Below are 26,492 nucleotides of genomic sequence, written 5' to 3'. Positions count from 1 at the left end.
GGAGTTGGACACAACTTAAACCACCACCAACTAGGAACTAACCCCACCTGCTCTGAATTCAGATCTACTGGGAGAGGGAAGCAAGGGGGAAAACAAGCAAGTAAATGCAAGAGATAAAGTGATGTTCAAAGATGTGCTATCAGGTGTGAGTATTGCTGGATCGGAAGGGAAATATTTACTCCCCCACCCCAGCCAGGAAGGCCCGGGGGCTGGCCCTCGCAGTCCTGCACTGCAGCATGGCAGGTGGGCAGGGCAATGCCAACTTGGACCAGCATGAAGCTCTCACTGCAAAGTGGCCTTCGGGCATCTCAGGGCAGTGACCCCACCACCTGTGCCCCAGGAAGGTCATGCCGGACCAGGAGACCGCACCACACGTCCCCTGCATCCCTCCAGTCCCCACCTTGCCCTTGGCACTTCCCTGGCCTGCGCTGGCTCCCACCATGCCCAAATGCACCCCATGATTGATGAGGAGGTGGCCACCACAGACAGAGCAGGCTGGCCACAAAGTGGGGTGATCCCTTTCCTGGCTGCTGGCAGCAGCTGCCTCCGCCCGGCCTTTCCTCGTGCTAGAAGACAGTGTTCAAAGGACCCTGGAGTCCCACTTGGCCACCTTAGGAGATACGGGGTCCCAGGAAAAAAAAAAGGCTTTTGTGAATCCCCACGACTAGGGAGGAGTGTATACTGTTCTACCTGGCTGACATGGGCTTTGTGGCTCGTAGCACCTTAGGGGCTGGCACCAGTGAGCCCAGGTTGGGACAATTCCGTGGCTGGCGGGCCAAGAAAAAGCAGCTGGGTTGGAGGGTCAGCTCCCTGTGCAGTGGGCCTGCCACGGGGAGGAGGGCAGTGCTTGGGATAAACTCAAAAATCCAGACCCTCACCTCCCTGTTCACACTGACCCAGAAGGGAGGGTGTCTGTGCCCAGGTTCCATTGGGCGATGTGGTTAATAAATGACAGCTCGCTCCCTGACCCACCCATCCATATCCTCATCACCCTCAGGTTCCTGGTCACCCTCAACATCGGGTCTCCCACCCGTGACTCCACGAGGAGGTACAGCCTGGGCCACCCCAAGAGGCTCTGCTGCGAGGTGTCCACTGTCCATCAGGGTATTGGGCAGGGCCCAGACTCCAGACCCAGGCCAAAAGAGGAGGCCCACGGAGGTCACACCTGCCGTGGCCAGCCTGCCCTCTGGGTCCTAAACCACAGCGATGCCAGGGTTCCCTGCCCTCTGCGCCCCGCAGCTTTTGTCTGCTCTTCCTCTCCCAGCTGTTCCATTCAGCAGCCCCAGGACGACCTGCCCTCCCCAGCCCAGGCCCCCAAGGCCCCATTAAGGCCAGCGGTCAAAGGCCAGCCCGCACGTGCTGCATCTTATCGGCCCATCTCAAGACCCCCGTTCCTCCAGGCTTGACAACAACAACAAAAAAAGGGGCGGCCCCAGGCCTACTGGCTCCCTGAGGTCCCCTGCACACAAAAGGGCGGGCGACAAAGACATTTTCTGGGATGGCAGGTGTTGGTGTCGGATTCCACCCGGAGCATCATCGGGGGGCTGGAGAAAGGCTGGGGTGGGTTTCCTGGGCAGGCGGGCAGTGCAGACACGCAGGACAGAGCCCCTCAGGGCTGAGGGGGAGGCAGCAGGAACCCCTAGCCCCGGAGGGAGGTGAGTCAGTGAGTGAACTCTCCCCCACTCCCCCAAGAGCAGGGCGCTGGGCAACTCCACTGACGTGTCAGTTTAAACACTTGTTCTTTGAACTTACCTTGTTCAAACACTGCAGCGAGATCTTCACGTATTTTAATCTGAAGGGAAAGAACGTAAAATGGAGTGAATACAGGCCCTGCACACGCACAGCCCAACTCGATAATGAACACGGTGCTAAAAATACATCTGTTCCTGGGCTGTCTGAGTGTTCCTACAGCTTCCGAGATCATTACCAACTGAAAATTCACCTGAAATTCCACTTGGCAGGACAAAATTCTGGCTGCCGTCACCTGTACAGGTGTGAAACGAAGGCGACGTTAGCTTCCCCAGGACGTGTGACAGTTTCTGTGGGAGCCCTGCAGACACTGGTAGCTCTGACCCAGCGCGTGTGGAATGGCCTTTGACCGCTGGCCTTAATGGGGCCTTGGGGGGGTCTCGATGTCCCATTCCTGCTGCACGAGGGTTCCTAATGTTTTGTCTTAGGTATAGTTAAAGCTAAGAGTTTTCAAGACAGCATTTGGAATTCTCTGGAGGCCCTGAAAAAATAACTGATACCCACTAACTGTATAAGTTCACACGTCTCTAAGTTTCATTTTACAGGGTTTTGAGGGGCACACAGCGTGTTAATGTGGTACAGGCGTCACCTTCTATGTCACATTCGCCAGGGAGGAAGAGTGAGGTGTACTGTGCAGAGGGCAGCTTCAAAGGGGACCCTTCAGAGGCAAAACTGGACTCTCACTCACAGAGCAGCAGGACCCCAGTAGTCCTGTCGGACCCCAGAGAGGCTCTGAGCTCCCCCACGTGGACGGTTTTTCTCAGCCACTCACTCCTCCACGGCCACTCTACTTCCCATGTGGTTTGCCTTAGCAAATGCAACGACCTCTTTCTGAGTCAGGCGACAGCTCCTCACTCCGACCCCCGCAACACTCCTCGTTCAGTGTCACTAGACCACCATCGCTTTGCCAGCGAAGGTCTGTCTAGTCTGAGCTATGGTTTTTCCAGCAGTCATGTGCAGATGTGAGAGTTGGACCATAAGGAAGGCCAAGTGCCGAAGAATTGATGCTTTCAAATTGTGGTGCTGTAGAAGACTCTTGAGAGTCCCTTGGACAGCAAGGAGCTCAAACCAGTCAATCCTAAAAAATCAACCCTGAAGATTCACTGGAAGGACTGATGCTGAAGATGAAGCTCCAATACTTTGGCCACCTGATGCGAGCAGCCGACTCATTGGAAAAGACCCTGATGCTGGGAAAGATTGAGGACAGGAGAAGGGGGTGACAGAGGATGAGATGGTTGGATGATATCACTGACTCAATGGACATGAATTTGAGCAAACTCTGGGAGATGGTGAAGGACAGGGAAGCCTGGCATGCTGCAGTCCATGGGGTTGCAAAGACTTGGACACAACTGAGCAACTGAAAAACAAGCAGCCCACCATCAAATCTGGACAAAGGACTTTTCTATCAGTGACATGGACTGCTGTCTGCCTGACCACTGTGGTGAACCTGGATAGTCTGCTGGCCTCGCCTGCAAGGCTGGCGCAGTGACCACAGACAAGTTCTAAGACGGATGCCGCTGGAGGAGGGACCAGTGACAGATCTCAGGTGGGGCTTTTTGGAAGGAATGTGGGTTTCTCTGAAGCCTTATTTTCCAATCTCTCAATGAAATTTCACTCCCCTATACCCGCTAAAGTTACACGGGGTTGGGAACTTCAGGATAGAGGACAATTGTGACGATGCACTAGACTTGTCTGTCTTCCTTGATTTCCAGACACTGAACGGCTGTCTTTACATGGAAAGTGAGCTCTAGCAGCACAGGGAGTTCTCGGGCAGTGTTGACTCTTGGTGCTGGACTGTTCTGCTTTCTGTGTGGGACCTCTAAACACTGCAGCGATCTAGACTGTCCCTTTTCCTCGCAATGCACTGCGAGCTCCCGGAAGGTGGCAGTTGCGGAACATCTCTGTGAGTCTTCCTCCAGCCGAGGGGCTCAGCTTCCATGCTGTCGATCCTCTCCACTGTGAGCAAAGGGTCTCCCCATGAAGGGGCTCCATGGCCCCCTCCCCTGCAGCCCCTAGGCGCTGGCAATGCTGGGCGTACAGGCACCCGATTGGTGGGACTGAGCAAACAGATGGTGCGGCTGACAATGGAGGGCTTGTTTGTAATTGCTGATGAGGACGGACGGCCCTTCTCCCGGTGCGTCCCCACATGCAGCCGGGTGTGCTGTGCTGGACCGGACAGAAAGTCTCAGGGACTGCCAATCCACTGGTGAGTTAAGGAGATGCAGAGACAGCGGCAGTTGGGGGCTGCCATAATTATTCCATGGGGCTCAAGTGTCACTCGCCCTGACACACAGACAGTGCTCCTGGAGGGCGGGGACCCCCTGCATGGAGCAGAGCAGCAGGCTGTCAGCTTCCTGACACCTCCCCAGGGCAGGTCAGCATGAGATACCGACTAACCTGGGCAGTATTGGAAGCACCAGGAGACCATGGTGCTCGAAGCTGTGTGATGCCCAGGGACATGAAGTCTAACCATGTCATTATCTCATCGGCTGGGCACCTGGTGTGTCCCAGGACATGTTCTAGGCTCCGGGTGACAGATGAAACCCCTGCCTTCGGAGGTTTTGGGGGGAGGAGTTAATGGCGTGCTGTTGGGGGACAAAGATGTCTTATTCTCTATTTGTACAAAGCCCAGATGTCAGCATGGAAAATATACAGGTAGACCATGTATCGGTGGTGTTTTGGGGGAAAGGACAAATTAGGGAATAAAAACGCGGGGCAAGAAGGATAAAAGGTCGAGAAGCACTGATTGTATGGTTAACATGCATGTTAAATCTGGAGTCTCCTTACAGGTGAATGGTGTTGTCAGTGGGGAGTTGGCCCCACTCACGTCTGAGAGCAGCTGAGCGAGATCCCCCTGGGGAGAACTGGAGGGTATGGCGTGACCCAAGGGGCACAGGGGTAACTCGGGACACCAATGGGCCACGTGCGGCCACTCAGCGGCTCAGACAACCCTGAAGTGGCTTTTAGAGAAGGACATCCTACTTCTCAGGTCTCCTATGACTCCTCTGACACCTAGATAATATCCACCAGGACTTCCAGGGATGAGGAGATCACCAACTTGGTTGGCGCCCCATGGAGGCTTTTCAAGAACCGGTGGGCCTTTCCATGGCCTGTGTTCTCTGGCTGCGCTCACTGGCAGAGCAGAAAAGCAAAGATTTGCACCAAGCGTCTTATCTCCGAGGCAAGGCTGCTGTCCAGGACTGCCCCCTGGGACATGCACTGGACAGGGTCGGACAAGAAAAGTGGCTGCTCTCCCTGGGTCCTAGTTACTGAGCAGTCAGCGTGGGAGACGATTAGCTGGTTCAGGATAATTAGGGAAGGGAATGGTTCTGGGAGCTGGCATGCTGAGGGACAGAAAGCAGTGGGCTGGCGTTCTGGCTTTGGGTGAGAGCTAAATATCCTTGAGGCAGGAAGGCGAGCTGAGCGGGAGATCAGAGGGCTGTCTGGGCTATTCAGACCCCTTGGAATGGCTCTGAGGATGCGAACAGGTGCAGCAGTGGACAGGGTGAGCCTACACTCTCAACACTGGCAACTCCAGACCAATGGGCCCTAGCCAGCCTAATTACCATCTCCAAATGGCCCGAGGAAGGCGTCCAGAACTTCCCATCCGGCCGCAGGGGCTGGGTCCTGGCCCCAGCCCTGGCTCTGGCTCTGGACTGGGCTTCCTCTTTTCAGTCGTTGGTCTAGCCCATCAGCTTCGGTTCCGAAGCACCAAACTAGGACAGCTGGACTGAAAGACGGGCGGGCAGAGAGAGGGCATGCCGGGTGAGTCCGTCCACCTGTGCAGGGACTCGGCCATCAGGTGGAACATTTTCGGAAACACTTGTCCGGCATTTTTCTTTTTCCCTTGCATGACTATAATGTATTCTTACGCATCTATGGCTGAATTTAGCTAAACTGAACATTGAACATTAATGTCTTGTTAGGCCGTGGTGGAGAAAGATGATTCCAGACCTGCTTACTGTCTCATAGGACGTGAACACAGTGATCTCAGTTACATCCCAGCCATAGAGAGAGTGTTCATTTTACCAGTCTGAATGATTCACATCTCCAAATAGAAAATCAGTACAGAAATGTTTATAGCAGCCATACTCATAATAGCTGAAAGACGGAAACAGTCCCAAATGCCCACCACCTGATGAATGGAAACAAAGTGTGGTCTGCCCTTACAATGGAATGTTATTTGGCGATACAAACAAGTGAAATATGGATACAGGTTACAACACAGATGACCCTTGAGGAGGTGCTAAGTGCAAGAAGCCAGTCAGCAAAGATCACGTATCATCTGACTCCATTTATACGAAACGTTCAGAACAGGCAGGTCCAGAGAGACAAGAAGAGACTGGTGGTTGCTTAGGGCTGGGAGGTAGGATAAGGATGGACTGCTAGTGGAATTTAGGTTTTTGTTTTTCAGGAGGGATTTTTAAGAAGTCTCTAAAATTAGATTGTGGGGATGGTTGCACAGCTTTGCAAATATAGGAAATGGCAACCTACGCTAGTATTCTTGCCTGGAAAATTCCATGGACAGAGGAGACTGGTGGGCTACAGTCCATAGGGATGCAAAGAGTTGGGCACCATTGAGTGGCTGAGCTTTTTAGAAGTTTATTTCCTGATTATCATTCATATATGCTTCTGGAAAAGGAGAGTATAAAATAGTCCTTCTTTTCACCATCCACAGACTTCAGTGCTACTAAGAGAGGTCCCGTTTGGCCTCTGCTTTGGTTGCTGCTTAACAGAAATTCAGGCAAAACCATCAAGGCTTCCAGAAGCCTACCCTGGCGGCTGTAATTGTCCGTGTCCCACCTTCTAGAACCTTCTGGACATGAGGCTCCACTCACGGCTCACAAGGCATGTGAACCTGAAGAGTCAGGAGCTCTGGATTCTCCCAAAACAACGTCTCAAGGTTATTTTGAATAAGCTTCAAGAGTCCCTTCCAAAAACTGTCTGGGAGAAACATTCTTGGTATTTTCGGGCCAACTCTTGGCAACTGCTGTGTGTCCCTGGGCCGTAATTAACATGGAGGCAGGGGCAGGATGCCACTCACACTTAAAACCCTGCAGGACTGAGAACCCAGGGCAAACCTAAGGCAGCATTTCACAGAAAGAACGGCAGCTTCGAGTTCTTCCAAAGGAACCGATTAAACATCATGTTGATATTTTGAACAGTCTCAGGTCCTGTCTTGTCTCAGGAACATGGGACCAGCCTCCACGCTTGCCTGGGGCAGGAGGGTCCCCGCGCTGGCGGCTCTGAGGGGTGGGGTCTTCCTCTCTGCATCTCGCTCTCTCACCCATGCCTCTGAGAGTCCATCTCAGCCAGCTTGGGAGAGTCATAGACTGATGGGCAGGACACTTAGTGGGACAGCTAGCACACATCAGGCCATGTTTCTGTCCTTTCCTAGCTCACGAAGCAAACGCTATGGCCTGGCTCAAGGAAACCACAGCCCAGCTGACCCAGACCACTGGATACATGTCTTTTTTGCCCCTTGATAAATCTGTTTCCACAGGTAGCTGTGGTTTGGAGCTGACTAATCTGGGTTTATGAAAAATAAGACAATGTTGGTGATTCCTGAGTATCTGTTCCCCGAGGAGACGTGAAGCTCTGAGGGGGACAAGGAGAGACAGAACGCAAGGTGTCAGAGCCCCTCATCCTCCCCTGAAATGCCCAGTGCATCCTGCTCGGGGACAGCTCCCCAGGGAAGGCGGGGCTAGAGCAGCGATGGGGACATCTGACAGGCGGCACCGTCATTTTCCATCAGATCAGGTGGAGCAGATGTTCATCACATCCATCTCTTCCCTTTTCTAGAGCTGACACCAAGAGAGTAAGAGTTTTAGAGGGGAAAAGGGTGAATAAACATGAAGCAAGTTCAGTTCAGTTGCTCAGTTGTGTCTAGCTCTTTGCAACCCCATGGACTGCAGCACGCCAGGCCTCCCTGTCCATCAGCAACTCCCCGAGCTTGCTCAAACTCATGTCCATCAAGTCGGTGATGCCATCCAACCATCTCATCCTCTGTCGTCCCCTTCTCCTCCTGCCTTCAATCTTTCCTAGCATCAGAGTCTTTTCCAGTGAGTCAGTTCTTAGCATCAGGTGGCTAAAGTATTGGAGTTTCAGCTTCAGCATCAGTCCTTCCAATGAATATTCAGGACTGATTTCCTTCAGGATGGACTGGTTGGATCTCCTTGCAGTCCAAGTGACAAAAGGTGGCACAAAACAGGGCAACTGAAAATTCTCTTTAAAACCCTCCATACCACTCAGGAAAGCCCCTGACCAAGTTTCAGTTTCCCTGCCTGCGTTGTCACCGGGCTCCGGCAGCCCCGCCTCCCCTACACCTGGCCGGGGTCCTGCTGCTGTTCATGGCTCCACTTTCACTGGGAGGACAGGAGGGGCCGGGGAAGATGAGACCCAATTACAGGTGTTTGTTCTGGCTCTTGCATCAGACCCCACACACACCTGTGACCTGGAGACACACCTGGACCCCTTAAAGCAACAGTCAGACTTCTGCCTGCCTGCACTGCTATCGTACTCCTGTTGCATATAAGAAAGAAAATGCTATGTCATTCTTTAAAGAAATTATGGCCAAATATAGATACAAGAAACTCACACACACAGGACAAAGCTTTCCCTCCATAGGCTGAGAAAAATCAAGGAGTAAGGGAGATAAGGTAGAGGAAGCTGGACCAGGTCGCCTTTGTGAGACACAGTGGTTCTCAGCAACTGCTTACTTTCTGAAAGGAAGTCCCCATCTCCAGGCCACACCACAGACAAAAACCCCCAAGTCTTTGGTGGAGGGACTTGCAGCATCTGGGGAGTGACCCAGGGCACAGCTGAGCTAGCACCACCGGGTTCTGGCAAATGGATTATGGGTCAAAAACCTCCTATGAATGCTTTAACATATTTCCAAGAGGAGGTGTGCGTGCTCAGTTGTGTTTGACCCTTTACACCCTAGATACGGCTTATATTTTGATGCCTTCCAAATGTTTGTTGTGTGGGTGGTTGTTCTTTGGTTGCTCAGTTGTGTCCGACTCTTTTATGACCCCATGGACGGTAGCCTGCCAGGCTTCTCTGTCCATGGGATTTCCCAGGCAAGGATACTGGAGTGGGTTGCCATTTCCTTCTCCAGGGGGACCTTCCTGACCCATGGATGAAACCCAAGTTTCCTGCATTGGCAGGCAGGTTCTTTACCACTGAAACACCTGGGAAGCCCTTCCAAGGGGATACATTTTGAGTTTTTAAAAGAAATGTCATATGCACAGGGGTTAGGCTGAACCGGTGACATTAAAGGGAGGGTGGAATTGGGTATGGGTTTGGGGGGGGGTGACAGCTGGTGCAGGGCGATCAGTGGTTCTCAGGCCAGTTGCCAACGCCACCCAGATGCAGCCCAGAGCATGTGCGGGCAGAGTGGGTGCCTCCAAGCCCTTGAATGGATGGTGACATCAGATAACTTGTATTTGAGGGCCACTGTGGATGACCTGTGGAGAAGGAAATGGCAACCCACTCCAGTATTCTTACCTGGAGAATCCCATGGATGGAGGAGCCTACAGTCCATGGGGTCGCTAAGAGTCAGACAGGACTGAGCGACTTCGATTTCACTTTTCACTTTCATTCATTGGAGAAGGAAATGGCAACCCACTCCAGTATTCTTGTCTGGAGAATCCCAGGGACAGAGGAGCCTGTTGGGCTGCCATCTCTGGGGTAGCACAGAGTCGGACACAACTGATGCGACTTAGCAGCAGTAGCAGTAGATGACCTGAGCAGAGTTCTGGGCTGTCATCCTGGCCTCCAGAGTGGGACCATCCTCATAGGTGGGGCAACTGGTTAGCATCCCACAGGTGGCAGCCCAGTTTGCAGCCCCTCTTCCATGAGACAGGCCAACACAGGCAGAAGAGACTCCAGGAGGAGAGGAGAAACTGGGAGGCACAGGGAAAAGTGAGAAAAAACCTAGACAGGCAGGGTGGTGAGCAGAGCACTCAGGAACACCTGTGGAGGTCTCCAGAAGTGTCCTCAGCCCCTTACACATACTGACTCATTGGGCCTCTACCAGTGACCTTTAGTGGAAACTATTGGGGCTCTACTCAGAAGGTATGCCAAAATGCTGGGCTGGATGAAGCAAAAGCTGGAGTCAAGATTCCTGGGAGAAGTATAAATAACCTCAGATATGTAGATGACACCACCCTTATGGCAGAAAGCAAAGAACTAAAGACCCTCTTGATGAAAGTGAAAGAGGAGAGTGAAAAAGTTGGCTTAAAGCTCAACATTCAGAAAACTAAGATCATGGCATCCCGTCCCATCACTTCATGGGAAATAGATTGGAAAACAATGGAAACAGAGACAGACTTTACTCTCTTGGGCTCCAAAATCACTGCAGATGATGACTGCAGCCATGAAATTAAAAGACGTTTGCTTCTTGGAAGAAAAGTGATGACCAACCTAGACAGCATATTAAAAAGTAGAGACATTACTTTGCCAACGAAGGTCCGTCTAGTCAAAGCTATGGGTTTTCCAGTAGTCATGTATGGATGTGAGAGTTGGACTATAAAGAAAGTTGAGTGGCAAAGAATTGATGCTTTTGAATTATGGTGTTGGAGAAGACTCTTGAGAGTTCCTTGGACTGCAAGGAGATCCAACCAGTCTATCCTGAAGGAAATCAGTCCTGAATATTCACTGGAAGGATGGAAACTGAAGTTGAAACTCCAATACTTTGGCCACCTGATGCGAAGAGCTGACTCATTGGAAAAGACCCTGATGCTGGGAAAGATTGAAGGCAGGAGAAGGGGACAACAGAGGATGAGATGGTTGGATGGCATCACTGACTCTATGGACAGGAGTGTGAGTAAGCTCTGGGAGTTGGTGATGAACAGGGAGGCCTGGCATGCTGCAGTCCATGGAGTTGCAAAGGGCTGGACATGGCTGAGTGACTGAACTGAACTGAACTCAGAAGGTACTGCTATTAGACCCATTTTACAGAATTGGACTCTGGGCAGCAGAGTGGTACTAACTTGACTGAGGCCACAGGCTAGATAAAGAGGACACCAGAGCCTGGCCCTCTGTTGGGACATGTCCCCCCTGCAGTTGAGGAGGCTGGCTCTGGGTGGAAGGTCCTGGCCAGTGGTGAGCACAGGGTTGAGGGGGGACAGGAAGACAGCAGGATCTGAGGATGGAGACTGGCAGGTCAGCCCGAGCCGCCTTCAGTGCCGAGAGAGGAAAATGCACAAAGTCCCGAACAGGAAGGGCGGCCTGAAGTTTGGTGATGGCTCCACCTTCTGCTTCCACACTAAGGCTCTGGGCCTGGTTCCTGCTGTACTCCTAGCACCCCGAAAATGTTAAAAGCCGCTCGAACCCCACGGTCACATGGAGCCCTGGAGCCTGATCCACATGGGCACCTGGGAGAATCTGAGGCTTGTCTGTTGACTCAGCACGTCCTCTGGGCTTCATTCTCTGATCTGTTCCACGTGGTTGGCTAGGAGGGTCTACAGTTACAATTGCCAGATGACCCCAACAGACTGTCACAGTCCCATGAGGGTAGCGGCCAATGAACGCACTGACTGCTGCTGTGACAGGACGTAGCAGAACCCCCAGCATCACACAGCCGTGCTGGGAACCCCGGTTCCTTCCGTCTGGGAGTCTGGTCATGTCAGGGTCTGTTCCCCAACCGAGTTCACATCTCATGAAGACTTCCTGAAGGACCACAGTGAGGGAGGCAAGTTTGCCCAAGCAGGCTCGGTTCAAAGAGACACATTGAGACGGAGAACCTAGACGGTTTGTTTAGAACAACTCCCTTCTCACTGGCTCATCAGGAGCTCTGTGACCGAGGTCACCAACAATCAGGGTTAGGTGACAGCCTACCTGAGAGGACAGCAGCCACACTCTGAGGCCAGGATGCTGTCCAGCTGCTCCCACTGTGATGAGAAGGGGGAGGAGGTGCTGAGGCTGGCGCCCTGGGGTGTCCCTCACGACTTGTCGGCAGCTAATCAGGATGATGTGAGAACCTGGACATGGGGGCTCCTGAAGCCTCTTCTGCCTCCACAGTCTACAGTGCTCTAGGCCGGTTTCAGCAAATGTATGAGGAAGGTGAATACATAAGAAGTGCTGTCTAGCAAAGCCTTATTCAGACCACATTTATAGGGAGGGAGGGTGAGAAACATGGAGGCATACTGAATGAATCCCTAAAGTGACCACTCTCATTGAATGGGGAAAACCTTTCATCTTTGGACTGGTGGGGGAGCGGTTAGAGTCAGCTCCACGTTGTGCTCTTTCTGGGATTGACTTGATGGCTAACCGCCCAGTGAATGGCCATGGCGGGGTCACTGCGGAAGATTAGCTGCTGTGTCCTGGTACGTGCAACCCCGAGTGGGGCTCAGGGGTCTTAGCAAGTGAGAGCTGGGGGCAGCTTCCTGCTCCAGGCGAAGGACCAATGTGTAATATAGCACACTTGCAGTCTCAGTAGGGCCAGAATGACCCAGGGACCCCCAGGCTGCGTCTTCTGATAGCTTCTGCGAACTTGAAACAGTGATTTTGTGGTAGAAAGGAATGACATGTCTTTTTTATTAGGTAGGTGAGCATCATAAGCCTTTCCAAGAGGGCACCCATGCTGTTCCGGGCGAGCAGATGAAAGTTCACCATTTTGCCTGGTAGCTGTAGCGGCGGTGGCAGAAGCATCCTCAGACAGACTCAGACTAATCTGCTTTAAGCTCCAAATACGACCTACATGAGACGCGGTGGAGTCTGATGGGGCCTGGCGAGGAATTCCCTTCCACTTGCTCTAAATACCGAGCCTCTCTCCTCTGGCCTGTCATGAAGGAGGAAGCACTCCTGGCCAGACTTTGGAGAAATCAGATGTGTCCATTCAGGGCTAACAGGAGAGACAGAGATCCGTGCTCCCTCTGCTGGCTCCAGACGGCAGCATTAAAGCAGAAAGGTTTCTTCTCCAAACTCAAGTCCATTCACATTTCCGGACAAGGACCCCTCGTTTAACCTGGTTCGAGGTGTTCTTTCAGGAAAAAAACCCACTTTGTCAACTTCTGAACAAAGCACTTGGAAATGCTTCCGATCAGATATCAAAGTACACATACCAACAGTCCTCCACTCCCAGATGGCTAGCTGTGACTGCTACTGTGATTTTGGGATTCATTTATCAACAGACACAAGTGGATTCCTCCAAGATTTTAAGGTCCAGACGTGACCTTTAAAGTAGTTCTGGGAAAAAAAAAAAAACAATCTGAAGTCTAAGCTAAAGTTTTTTTTTTCTTTCTCTCTCCCTTAGGTAATAAGAACAGCTTCCAAAAAGTAAAGATTTGTACTATTTATAGCCTTTCCGATAATGTCAAGCATTAGACTTGATTTTCCAAATCATTAGCATGCAGAAGAATGACCTCATGGCGAACAGATGCACTTGGCTGTGAGCTGCAGTGATTACATCAGTCCCTCCCCTTCCAGTTAACCCTTTAAAGGCCTCTCGGCTGCACACACCCCCTTTCCTGGAGACAGTCTTGAACACACAAAATTAGTCCCTCACCCCAGTGTGTGCACGCACACACATGTGCGTGTGAAATGCACATATAAGTACATGCATAAAACATATTTATGAGCATGTGCGTGTGTGTTCATTGCAGCCAGTATTTAATCCCTGGCCACCCTATAGAAGTTGCTGGTCAGTAAAGAAGGAATCTAAAGGGAAGTAGACTACAGAGCTGAGTGGAAGGCCAGCTCAGATACCTTTCATGCTCTGGGCATTAGCAACATGAGTAATGTGTGGAATAGACAGGGGAGGGGGTGGCTTAAAATAACATTTTTTTTTCTGACTCAGAAAATAGTTGTTTTAAACCTCTTTTAGTAAACTGAGGACTCACTTATGAGCCTAACAACAGAAGACTATGTCTTTACCTGTAGTTCTGGAAAGTGAGTCCAAATGCCCCCCTGTGTCCCCCTGGGTGACAAGTGCTGGGACAGGGAGCCTGGGAGCCTCAAGGGGGAGTGTTTCCCAGGGCGGCCTCCTTAGGCATAGGCCCCCACCACTGGACACATCTCTTACTCACGCCTAGGACTTAGGACTTAAAGGCTGACCTTGGAGGCCTTCCCTCTAGAGATGGGGCTTCCTGCTGCATAATACATTGTGGGGTGAATGTGGGGTTCAGGCCACTGTCCCTGTGCTTGACCACAAGGCCCTGTGGCAAGAACACAAAGGAGATTGGAGCCCCAGGTTCCTTGGACTGCACGCAAGCCTGTGGGCGGGGGCCTGAGGCCCTGCTCTGACGACACTGCTGCAGAGATGGTCTGAGCGAATCCTAAGAGCGCTGTGGGAGCTTAAGCCGCTCAGGGTCAATTTTTCCAGCTGGCTTGTCGCTGCGAAGAGCAGCTCTCACCTCGATTTCTCAGTTTAAGCTGCCTGGCTCATCTGGGTTTGACTGTACTTGTCCCAGGATAAAAAAAACAAAAACCACTGTGGACAGATGAAAAATGTTTTCATCCGTCAAAGTGGTTAACAGACGGGAACAAGGATTCCTCAGAAGCAAAACTGGTCTGTGAAGGAGAGGAGGATGTGGTTCTGACAGAGGGCCTGTGTATGGGGTGAAACTGTACCCCCAGATTCCAGGGCAAACCAAGTTGATTTCGAGCTTCTTCCTGATGGTCGTCATGGGCAGACATGCAAAACGTTGAAAGAGAACATTATGCCTGGACTTAAAATCGCATCCATGGATTGGTGTGATGGGTGTAGAAAAATGTTCTCAGTCCACACGGAACACCCTGAAGCCTACTGGTTATGACACGTGATGCTGATGTCAATAAACTGAAAAGAAGAAGGACCTGCATTTGGCTCGGTACCTCATCTTTGGTTTCACCGTCTTTTTGTGCACGTTCCAATACCAGCTCTTATCGAGCTGTCAGAACCTTTATCAATTCAGTGACTTTGGCCAATGTGACACTCTTAAAGCAGCCAGTCTCCAAACGGTGGGTCTTAAAAAAATCTAAATCACTCATGGCAGCTCACTTAAGAAGTTACCTATACATGAACTGGGGTAAATAATTAGGAACTTTTAGGAAAGATCAAATTAATTTATATAGAGGCTAAAATATACATAGAAAATAAAGTTTATCAATACTTACTTCAGTATCATCTTAAGAGCCTTTAGAACATAACAGTTAAGATATGGAAGCATCTAGCTGTGATTTAATTCCTTTTAATTTTAGAAAACAAAAAGCTTTCTCAAGATTAACAACCAAAAAAAAAAAAACAAAAAACAAAACCTGCACTAAAAAATTCAGTCCCAGGACTTTATGAGGGTGGGAAAAGCTGAATGAGATCTTTACAAAACTAGCTTTGCCACAAATCTTTCGTGTTCTCTCACCTAAAATTTAGAAGTGATTTTCAATCTCTAGCCAGACTGGGTTTGAAATCTTCATTTCCCTTGAAACTGATTTTTTTTTTTTTGCGGGGGTCGGAGGAGGGTGGTGGGGTAGGGCGGGGGGAGCCGGGGCTTTAGATTGAATGTTGACAGAGTGTATAAAAGAATTCAATTCACAGCTGTTCTACTTTTTTAATGTAAGAAACATTAATCAAAGCTTTAAGTTATAAGCTTTTCTCATGTTGCTTAGTATTCCAGTTCAACAAAGATCAATAGAGGCCATCCCTGTATTTCTGGACGCCTCGCAGGGAAGCAGAGGCGCGATTATGTAAATTTCGCAGCTCCCCGCACCTCGGTGGCCTGCTTATCTCCCAGGCCTTCTGCCTGCTGCTCCTGGCTCCCAGTGCGGGGCCAGCCTCTCCCTCTTATCTCCTGACAAAGCTCGGGGAGGCCAGGCCGGCAGCCAGCGATGTTCAACAGTGATGCATGGCTGGTTTTATTTGTAAGTGATTTATTTCACCGAATTTAATTTTTTTCACTTTGTGTGTAAGATATTTGTTAACAAGTCAGGATAGGAGAAGCCAGGCGGCGATCAGAGGCAACTGACACAGGGTAGAAATCTATTAGGCCCCCTAACAGTTGTGCCCACCCCAGCGGAGGAAGAGGAAGCCCCTCATGGAGGATTTCAACATGCATCGACTCAGTATCCCACTTGCTTTCTGAAAGGCAATTAATCTGTAATTACATACAGAAATTTACCAAAGCATTCTATTCTTTGGGGGAAAAAAAACCCCACAGTAACCATATCATCATGGTAAGTGCCAGCACACTTTTTTTTTTTTTCTAAATTGGAAATATAAAAAGAGTAAAACCTAAAAACAGTGTTTTTTGAGATTTTCTACTGGCCTCATAAGTGGAAGTGCTTAGGAGCCAGTGTCTGAGCAGGTCCACACCAGGTGCTGCTCTCAGCGGCTGGTTCCCGGGACGCGGACCACTCCAGAGAGAAAGCCAGCCCGCCACACTGCTGTCACCATGGGCCAGGGGACACAGTCCTCCCACTGCTCCCGCATTAATCCCTGACCCAAGCATCCCGGCGGCATAATCCCCATTTAGCATTAGTAGCAACGGCTTCGACTAGGAGGAACTCTTTCTCGATAAGTAGGCCCTGATGCGGGCACCACTCTTAAAACAACGTATTCCCAGCTCAGCAAGAAACCCACCCTCCCGAATGAACCGGAGCACGGGGCTGAGAACAAGTTCATTAACCTCGCTGGAGGCGGAGGTTAACGGGATGGTGGGAGGAAAGGACCAGGCGAACAGCTCGGATACAAAACAAATTAAAATGAATGTCATCACTCCTTTTGTTATTCATTAGTGCATTCGAGGGGAGAACGCGCTTCTTAAATTTGCAGGCATTTATCTGTGAAAAACAGGTGTACATCTGTGGCTCGAGCATTTGAAGGGTCTTGGGCAGAGCTGGGAGGGGGGTAATGTGGCCACTCACCAGTTCCGCTGACCGAGTAGCTGGGAGATGGACAGAAGACCTGGGCTGTGAAATCCTCAAATGTCATGACTTCACGGTGGTTCTGAATTATTGCTTCCAGATAGAGAGCTCTCTCCTCGTAGCTGCGGGTGTCAGTTAAGGAAACAAGTGTCTATGCAGAATGAAATGCTTAGCAGCGACAGAGCAGTGACTTTGTTTTAAACACAATCACACACCTTTTACACTCGGATGGGGAATGGGTACCTTGCAAGTGCATAAGCATCCTATCGGAGAATTAAAATAGGAGTCATAATTCATTGGAACATTCCGATTTCAGAGGCCTGCGTTTCTTAGACTTCAACTGCACCCAAACCAGTATCGCTGAAAAAATATGTAAACTGATAGTCACAGAATCAGAGCAAAAGGCCATCAACTTGATAGAAACAAAAAAAGAGAGACATGGATGACGGCCGCATCCCTTTCCATCCGACGGTGGGACAACGCTGGATTGCCCCTTCTGAGTTCCCCAGATGAGATGTTTTTCTTAGCCTACTGATAACGTGAATTGATACTCCGATATTCCAAGCGAGAACCGGTGATACACACTTGAAAATTTCAATAATACCACTGGGAAGAGGGAAGGCTAGAAAGGTCTGCTCTGAAGGGCTCCAGAATCTCAGGCTGAGATAGGCCATGAGCATTAGAAAGTTATTAGTTATTAGAAAGAACTATTACTAGTTATTAGTTCTAAATAACTAAATAATATTAGTTATTAGAAAGAACTAATAACTGGGAGAATCTACCAGGGAGCACACAACACAATATTTAAAAAAAAAAAAAAAAAAGACTATTGGCTTTTAACTAAAACTGCGGCCCTGGAACACACGCATTCAAATGTGTAATCAAAAACCAGTCACCAATAAAACTTATAACCGTAACACGTTGAAGCAACTTTCCAGCTGTCTCAATAGGACCCCTGCGTGCGGCAGCCTTTCATAGGGCAGAAAGCAAATCTTCCCCTTTTGTGTGTGGCTTCTGTTTCCTCGGAAGGTGAATCATGCCTTCCAATAACAGGATAACGTCAAGACAATTCGGCAGCGGATGGAGGCGATGCACGGAGGACTCTATGAGTTAGCACTCAGGGGACTCGGCGTGCTCCTTCTTCGCCCCTGCTTCCCCGTGATCGACGCTGAAGTTAAGGGATGTGGTTCAGTCATTTTGAAAACCGTGCTAATTCTGCAAGAACACAGGGAATGTGGGTTGCCACCCGTTTATTATCTGCAGCTCCAGAAAGGCCAGAGTAATTCTAGCATTTCTCACTGAATTTTAAAACTATCTTTTCAAAATAGCCTCTTTTAATAATGAAAGTTGGGGGAAAATTATGCCCTTCCAAATAGCTGTTCAATAGGCATGTGTTTTGAAAGAGGAGAGATTTTTTCGACTCTTTTCTGGCAAAGGATGCTCCCGAGTGTTCCTGCAAGAGGTCCCGCTACTCCTAATTACATTCAGGGAAAGGTTTTCAGCCCACAAGGAGCCCAGAGGCTTTCTGGGGCTGGCTGTGCAACACAGAACCATGGACTCTTGGTGCCTAGCTGCACTGAAACTTAAATAAATAAAAAATGAAGAAATAAGAAAAAGGGTTCTTGCGTCCCACGTGCTGTATATCAAGCACACGAGCCTGGACTGTGCAGACACAGAGGACAGGACCATCACCAGAGAAAGTTCTCCTGGGCCGGCCCATTCCAGAATCGCCCTTCAGGCTGGCTCTGGGCAACTTTTCAAAAGGAACAGGAGTTTCGAGACAATGATGGATGACGGTTTGCAGGGACGGTGGTCGCAGCAGCCTAAGGCCTGGGCCGTGTGAGTCTGTGCTCCGGCTGAACTCCGGGTGACTCGCCTTCCTAGACAGGCTGCCAAGCGTTGCGGTGCGGGCCCCGTGGCCTGGGGGACCCACTAATGCCATTCATGTCTCATTATGAACATGCCTCTTCCGCACAGCGCTCGGCCCTCCGAGCCGCTGGGCCGCGAACAGCAGGACGCTGGGCCTGGGCGGCCGGCTGGCGAACAGGCACTGTGACACTGAGCTGGCACGTGCGGGCCCAGCAGGGGCCGAGTGAGGCGTGACAAATGACTCAAAGGGCTGAGCTCCACTTGCGGCTGACGACCACCTGAGCCTGGGGCCCCATCGGCGCCCCTTCCCTGCTCGTGGCCTCTGCGGGCCCATCCTGCTGGGTCCTGAGGCCTGGGCTGCGTCCGGACCCCCATGCACACGGGGCCTGGATGTGAGGACACGCCGGGCTAGAGACACGGTGGAGGCCACACGCCTAAAGGGGCAGCCCCGATGCTGACCGAGCTTACCGGTCACCGCAGAGGGCTGCTGTGTATGCCACCCGCTATGGTTAGCCGCCGGGTGGCCGGCAGCCTTGTCCTGAGTGAGTGACACTCTCCCGCTGTCATGAGCTTGTCTCTGTCAAGGCTGAGTGATCTGGGCTCCTAAGAGCACCTCCATCCAACACTGGACTCCCAGAGCGAAATAATCCAGCTTTGAGGTTCTTGGGTACAGTAAATACAATGGAGTAAATGTAAATATAATATAAATAGAACACAGTCACCCAGTCATATCCGACTCTTTGTGACTCCATGGACTGTGACCCACCAGGCTCCTCTGTCCATAGGATTCTCCAGGCAAGAATACCAGAGTGGGTAACCACTCCCTTCTCCAGGGATCTTCCTGATCCAGGGATGGAACCTGGGTCTCCTGTACTGCAGGCAGATTCTTCACCATCTGAGCCACTAGGGGTGCCAAAGGCCTCAACAGAGGCTCTATAGTATATGGGGTGCACAGGTGCATCCAGCACGGGGCCCTGGAGCAGGAAGGTTTGCTTCCTAGAAGGTTCTCTGTTATCACGAGAGCAGACACTCCCCACCCTAGGCTGGGCTACACTGCGCTGAATTGGGTGCTGTCATTCAGACAAACACCTACTAGGGATGTGGTGAGACCAGAAGATCGTCAAGTACATTTTCACTTGACTCCAAGCCAGGACATGTACACACCATGACAAAGAGAAGACAGACACCACCCCAACCCTGGCAATGTTTAGAAACAGTGGAATACCAGATCACCTGATCTGCCTCTTGAGAAACCTGTATGCAGGTCAGGAAGCAACAGTTAGAACTGGACATTGAACAACAGACTGGTTCCAAATAGGAAAAGGAGTATGTCAAGGCTGTATATTGTCATCCTGCTTATTTAACTTATATGCAGAGTACATCATGAGAAACGCTGGGCTGGAAGAAGCACAGGCTGGAATCAAGATTGCCGGGAGAAATATCAATAACCTCAGATATGCAGATGACACCACCCTTATGGCAGAAAGTGAAGAAGAACTAAAGAGCCTCTCAATGAAAGTGAAAGAGGAGAGTGAAAAAGTTGGCTTAAAACTCAACATTAAGAAAACAAAGATCATGGCATCTGGTCCCATCACTTCATGGCAAATAGATGGGGAAACAGTGGAAACAGTGGCTCCAGAATCACTGCAGATGGTGATTGCAACCATGACATTAAAAGATGCTTACCCCTTGGAAGGAAAGTTATGACCAACCTAGACAGCATATTAAAAAGCAGAGACATTACTTTGCCAACTAAGGTCTGTCTAGTCAAAGCTATGGTTTTTCCAGTAGTCATGTATGGATGTGAGAGTTGGGCTATAAAGAAAGCTAAGCACCAAAGAACTGATGCTTTTGAATTGTGGTATGGAGAAGACTCTTGAGAGTCCTTTGGACTGCAAAGTGATCCAACCAGTCCATCCTAAAGGAGATCAGTCCTGGGTGTTCATTGGAAGGACTGATGTTGAAGCTGAAACTCCAAAACTTTGGCCACCTGATGCCAAGAGCTGACTCATTGGAAAAGACCCTGATGCTGGGAATGATTGAGGGCAGGAGGAGAAGGGGACGACAGAGGATGAGACGGTTGGATGGCATCACCAACTCAATGGACTGAGTTTGGGTGAACTCCTGGTGATGGACAGGGAGGCCTGGTATGCTGTGGTTCATGGGGTCACAAAGAGTCAGACACGACCGAGTGACTGAACTGAACTGAACTGAAGGAGCTCACACGTGCCAAGAATCTTCTTTTTTAATTTTTTAAGTAGCTTTAGAAAATGTAGCTGTGGAGTCTTTGCTGAATTTGTTAAAAAGTACTAGCCAGGGCCACTAACTAAGAGTGTGTCTTGGGACATTTTCATACCTAACATCCTTAGGACTTCAATGCTGGCTGCTTTCTATTCAAAAAGGCATTTATAATTTAGACATCAAAGAGTGTAAGCCATGTTAAGATATGAACTGAAGGCTGAAGTAATTCCAGGCAGTGGGTGATCAGTAACCTTTGACCAGAGGAAGCAGGTGGCTACGGAGACACCTGGTCACACAGCTAATACCTGTTTCAATGCCAGCTGTTGCCCTCTGGCTCTCAATAAATCCACTGACATGAAATTGACATTCTGTCCTGAATTACTATCTCATTAAATACCACACATGGCAAAGCAGTTTTTAGAGGAAAAATTTCCCCTTGAGTACCCAATTCAAAGAACATTCAAATTACTAACTAGAAACTCATCTTGGTTTCTGCCTAGTTTGAGTCTTTTAGTTGACCTACTACTCACTCTGTCTACTCAGTATTCCTTCACGTGCATAAAGAAGTAATCAGAGTAAACTTGGGTGTTTACTGGTTACATATGTCTTCATCGGTTACATTTTCTCAAAAAACTCCAAGACAGACTTCCCTGGCAGTCCAGCGGTTAACACTTCAACTTAGAATGCAGGGAGACATGGGTTCGATCCCTGGTCTGGGAGCTAGGGTCCCACATGCCTCGGGGCCAAAAAACTAAACCACAGAACAGAAGCAGTACGGTAACGAATTAAATCAAGACTTTAAAAATGGTTCATAACAACAACAATAACAAACAAAACCTCGAAGAGAACTTTCTGAAATCCTCAAGATATACTCTGCTGGAGTGCAAGAGCTTCAGAATTCAAATCCAAAACCCCAGGTTTACTCTGATTACTATTTGATGTTCAGCAGTGACAGAAGCAGCATGACAATCAGAAAGGAGATTGCTATTCTCGGGAAGACTGGCCTGCATTTGAATTCCAGCCACCCCTCTTGCCCTGGGTCTGGGCCCTAACCTAGGCTGCCTTCTGTGCCCAGTGGGGATGGTGATGTCAGCTCTCAGGGCTGTGGGAAGATCAGACAAGAATCCTAGGAGGAAGCACTGAGCAGGGTTCCAGCGCACAAGAGAAGCACCACGAATGTGGATTCCTTGTCCCTCCTCATCCCCAACGTGGGCTTAAGGCCTTGTCTTCCAGAAAGAACATGGTGGATAATCGAAGGCTGTGGGGTGCTCTGTGTCCAGCTTTAGGCAACAGTCTCCTTTATGCTGGACCCGCCTAAGCTAGGACGAGTCCTGTGGTTTCCATGTTACTAATAGGGAAACAGATGCTCAGAGTTGAGGTGAGTTTTCTTGGGTCACAGTTACTCAGGGGTGCAATTGGAACTAGAACCCTGGTCTTCTAACTTTACTACTTTCAGCTAATATCATAAATTCTGAAACACATGGGGTTAAGTCCATGATCTTGTGCTAGGTTGAGATGTATTTATTCTCTGAATGAGACTTAAACATATATGGGTATAAAAAGTCAACCTACAATGGAAATTTGAGTACACAGGTTTAAGCTGCAGACCTTGATGACTTTATGATGGTGGTGGTTTAGTTGCTAAGTCATGCCCAACTCTTGTGCCTCATGGTCTGTAGCCCACCAGTCTTCTCTGTCCATGGGATTTCCCAGGCAAGAATACTGGAGTGGGTTGCCATTTCCTTCTCCAGGGGATATTCCTGGCCGAGAGAATCGAACTCGGGTCTCCTTCCTCGCAGGAGGATTCTTTACCACTGAGTCACCAAGGAAGCCCCGATGACTTTATAAATTCCTTAAATATAACAATGACTTCATCATTTTGCTTATTCAGGTCACAGGGACCCAGTGGGAAGAGGGGCTACCTTTGGGCCTGCGGTGGTGGGAGGAGCCCAAGGTCTCTCCAGCCCCTGGGAGAACCACTGCTGGGGGTTCTGAAACAGAAAACAGCCAGGTCTACACTGTACTTCTGAGATCATGGTGGGGGGGCAGGAGGGGCCTGTGTGGAGGGGCCCCGAGGAAGGGAAACTGGTCAGAAAGTGGGAGGAGATGCGGGCCTCCAGAGAGCAGAGGTGGAGGGGAGGAAAGTGGGCTGCGGATGGCAGGATGCCTGGGGGGCATGGGGGCGCAAGCTCTGGCCAGGCCCCAGGGTCACGCCTGAGGTGGCCTGGAGGGCACTGCAGAAGCTGATGCCGAGGATGGAGAAGTGAAGGGAGCCTGAGTGCGAGGGCGCAGGGGAGCAGCGCTGGGGAGGAAGCGGCTGTTGTCGCTCAGCAGAGCTCTGGGGGGAGATGAAGAACAGCTCTGAGTTTCCAGCTTGGAGAAGGTCCTGGAGGAGACAACAACCCCCTCTCCACTTTAGAGGGAGAGCAGAAGCCAGAGGGCAGGACAAGCCCTGGACCACGTGTTTCGGGAGGGCGGGGCCTCCGTTCATGTCTCACGTCTGCTTCCTTAACCTGTTCTCTGGTTGGTACCTGCCGCTAGGGCCAGAGGGATGCTCCATAGGTGGGCTGGGCTGGCATTTGATAATCCGTAATAAATGGATGTAATTCCGTAATAAATCAAGACAGGAGCAGATGCTCGTAACAGCCTAAAGCCATGCATCACTTTTACAGAGATTTCGTTTGTCTTTCAAATATAATGCAAATTTAAATTCTAGGACTGTTTAAGACTCCAAATGAATCATTCAAAGTAAATGTCACCGCCTGGAAACGGATAAAGAGGACAACTTCACTGAACAATGTAACCAAAGAGATAGATGTTTGGGAAAAGGAAATTAAACACATAAGATATTAGATTAGTTTTCAGACTGTAATGGTACACTCCTGGAGAGGAGGAACCAGTGCACCACTGCTAAGAAAGGAGAAAAGACCCATGTAACCAAGTTTAAGCATAATTCACAGGAAATGACCAGAGTAAATAGAGATGGGGGAAAAACAGATTTTTTTTTCAGGCTATTAAATTACAGACTTTAGGAGAAGGTCTGTTCTCATGGATAGGAAGGTCTCACTCTCAGGGTCCGAGGCGCTCCGAGGTTTTGAGGATTGATCTACAGTTTGATTGGAAATGTTCACGTTAGCTCTTCACAGGGATTGATGTGTGAGGAGCACACCCTCAGTCACGGGCTTTCCATTTCCATCCTCCCCAGCTCCCTCGTCTCACCTTCTGTAAATCACCAGGCAAGAAAGGGCCCCGTAACACTGTCCCTCCAAGCCTCACATCAGTAAAAACCTAAGTGATGAGAAAATCACATCTAGAGGCTACAATATCCAGTGAGTGAGCGGAGACCCCACTGGCTACCTTGTTGATGCACAATCCGAGAAGTGATGGATCAACGTGGACCACAGTCTGCCAGTAGCTCGGTTTCTGGGAGGAAGGGAGTCAATGTCCCCAGCACTGTCTCTCTTTCAGATTTTCATTCATTCCAGAGAGCTTACAAGTATGCTCTCAATGTCAGTTATAGAAACAACCGCTGCTGACAATTTGCTGGCGTTTAACATCGACGAAATTACAACTGAACGAAACACAGAAATGTGGAACTGTCTCTAAAGGCCTTGAATTCTCTTTGTGGCAAGGAATAAAAAAGGGCCGACAATTAAATAGCAGTCGTGCACCTGGATTTTAAATGCTGACTGTAAGAGGCAAATTATTATTAAATAACATACATGACAGGTTTTAGTGCAACATGATTTGAACTGAACCATCCAATACTTAGTCCCCAACCACTCTCGCTTTGGAGAAGAAAGCCAATTCATGTGACCTATGGATTGGTTTTGTATCCAGGTTGCTTCTAAAAATAAAATAGATTTGTGATGATACATGATAGATAAAAGAACAAAATCAAAAAGGACAAAAAAAAGTCTTCTTTGGCAGAAGTTCTAAGTTTCCTGAAATATTCTCAACTGTTGCTCCTCACCAACCCATTGAGCCCAGATGAAGTCAGGATGGGCTTAGAAAGAATTAAATTTTCTAGTCCTAGCGCTTCCTTGTGGTCCAGTGGCTAAGAATATGGCTGCCAATGCAGGGGACATGGGTTTGATCCCTGGTCGGGGAAGATCCCACATTCCACGCAACAGCTCGTGGGTCACAACTAACGAGTCTGTATTCTGGAGCCCAGGGGCGGCAACTACTGACGCCCGAGTGCCTGTACAACAACACACGCTCCACAATAAGAGGAGCCAATGAAATGAGAAGCCAGCACACCGCACCTGGAGAGCAGCCCTTGCTTGCCACAACTAGAAAAAGCTTGCAATGAAAAGAGCAATGAAGAGCCAGAGCAGTCACAAATAAATTAATATATATTTTTTTAATTAAAAGGATTTGTCCCAAGTATTTGCACCAAACTCTGTACAGATTTTCTTGACTTTTCCCCTCCGTTTCTGAAAACAATTTTGGGGGAAATACTCCTTTTTATGATGTTTAAAAACTTGGAGCTGTATTTCAAAATGATAAATAAGACTGTATCTGCAAACAGAAAATCGTATTTCTATATTTTTGTAAAATAATTATAGCTTAATGGCATCTGAGTTTTCCAGAAAGATACTCATCTTAACACCAAATTATCAAATGACAAGAAGAAACTCCAAGAAAAGTTAGGGGTTTACCAGATGCACGTGACCTGGAGACTAGGACAGCTGTCCCTATGAGGGGGACTAAGTGGCCCCCAGGGCCCATCTAGACGCGGTTCTAGGGGGTAAGATAGGGCGTCATTCACAGCACACCTGATGTCCATGGCTGCTGACCTGTGCTTGAAACTTGAGATAGCCACAGACTAGACTAGTCAGTCAGTGAAAAAAATACCCCAGTGATCGGAACCTAGCTGGAAATCTGGGGGAATTCTGATAACACAAAGCTCCTCCATGCGTGATCAGAGGCAGCAAAACTATGTTTGCCTCACAATGTTTAAGCAACTGAGTTCCAGCAATTAGAGACAGTGCGTGATGCCAACGGCTCGCGGAGGCCACGCTGAGTGGGCATGAGAGTTGAGCTGTCCTGTGATGCGTCCAGGCAGGGTGGGCACAGACAGCACTCTGAAGACCTACTTCGTCTGTGGGTACGGCTGGGCCTGTCAATAGATCTGGGCCCCGCGCTAACCAGAGGGGCCAGAGAAGCCCAGAGAACTCCAGATTCTTTTGTGCTGTGACCAGGAAAGGGATTTTGAGCAACTGGTGGGCAAAAAGCATCTCTTTTACTCTTTTTACACTTGTCTCAGAATTAGGATCTGGAGAAGGCAATGACACTCCACTCCAGTACTTTTGCCTGGAAAATCCCATGGACGGAGGAGCCTGGTAGGCTGCAGTCCATAGGATCGCCAAGAGTTGGACACGACTGAGCGACTTCACTTTCACTTTTCACTTTCATGCATTGGAGAAGGAAATAGCAACCCACTCCAGTGTTCTTGCCTGTAGAATCCCAGGGATAAGGGAGCCTGGTTGGCTGCCATCTCGGGTCACACAGAGTCGGACACGACTGAAGCGACTTAGCAGCAGCAGCAGCAAAATTAGGATCAGCGTCAGGTTAAAAACAAAGTGATGATCAAGAAGCATATGGAGTCAATGTAGTGGGAAATGGATATGTTTTGCTTTCAAGGTTGATAGCAGAATTCCCAGGGCCTGCTAGAATGACTCTGGTTTCCCAGGGACTCAACATGCGGTTCTATGCCCTCTGCTCATCTTAGTTCTAGGCTGTGCAGATAAACAAAAAATACCTACACACAGTTCTGTTACAAGCAATTT

General features: G+C 49.5%; 1 protein-coding gene across 3 annotated transcripts in view; it reads right to left on the bottom strand.

Annotated features, from left to right (window-relative positions):
- RALGAPA2 (Ral GTPase activating protein catalytic subunit alpha 2) overlaps positions 1-26,492 on the bottom strand; it is a 273,021-nt gene that overhangs the window by 5,656 nt on the left and 240,873 nt on the right. For 2 of the 3 annotated variants that reach the window (XR_005722352.1, XR_005722353.1), the window contains exons 38-40: positions 16,591-16,712; positions 11,127-12,939; positions 1,753-1,792 (exon numbers count right to left, since the gene is read on the bottom strand). Coding sequence is in view for 1 of the 3 variants with exons in the window: in XM_040247960.1 (XP_040103894.1) it covers positions 1,788-1,792; positions 16,591-16,712 (127 nt within the window). In the remaining 2 variants the exon portion in view is untranslated. The remainder of the gene's footprint in view (positions 1-1,752; positions 1,793-11,126; positions 12,940-16,590; positions 16,713-26,492) is intronic. The other variant, XM_040247960.1, reaches the window with a different exon arrangement.

The sequence above is a fragment of the Oryx dammah genome, unplaced genomic scaffold, assembly GCF_014754425.2.
Source record: "Oryx dammah isolate SB20612 unplaced genomic scaffold, SCBI_Odam_1.1 HiC_scaffold_10, whole genome shotgun sequence".
Lineage (NCBI taxonomy): Eukaryota > Metazoa > Chordata > Mammalia > Artiodactyla > Bovidae > Oryx > Oryx dammah.
The sequence above is the reverse complement of the archived record's forward strand: the minus strand, read 5'-3'. Positions and strand labels throughout refer to the sequence as shown.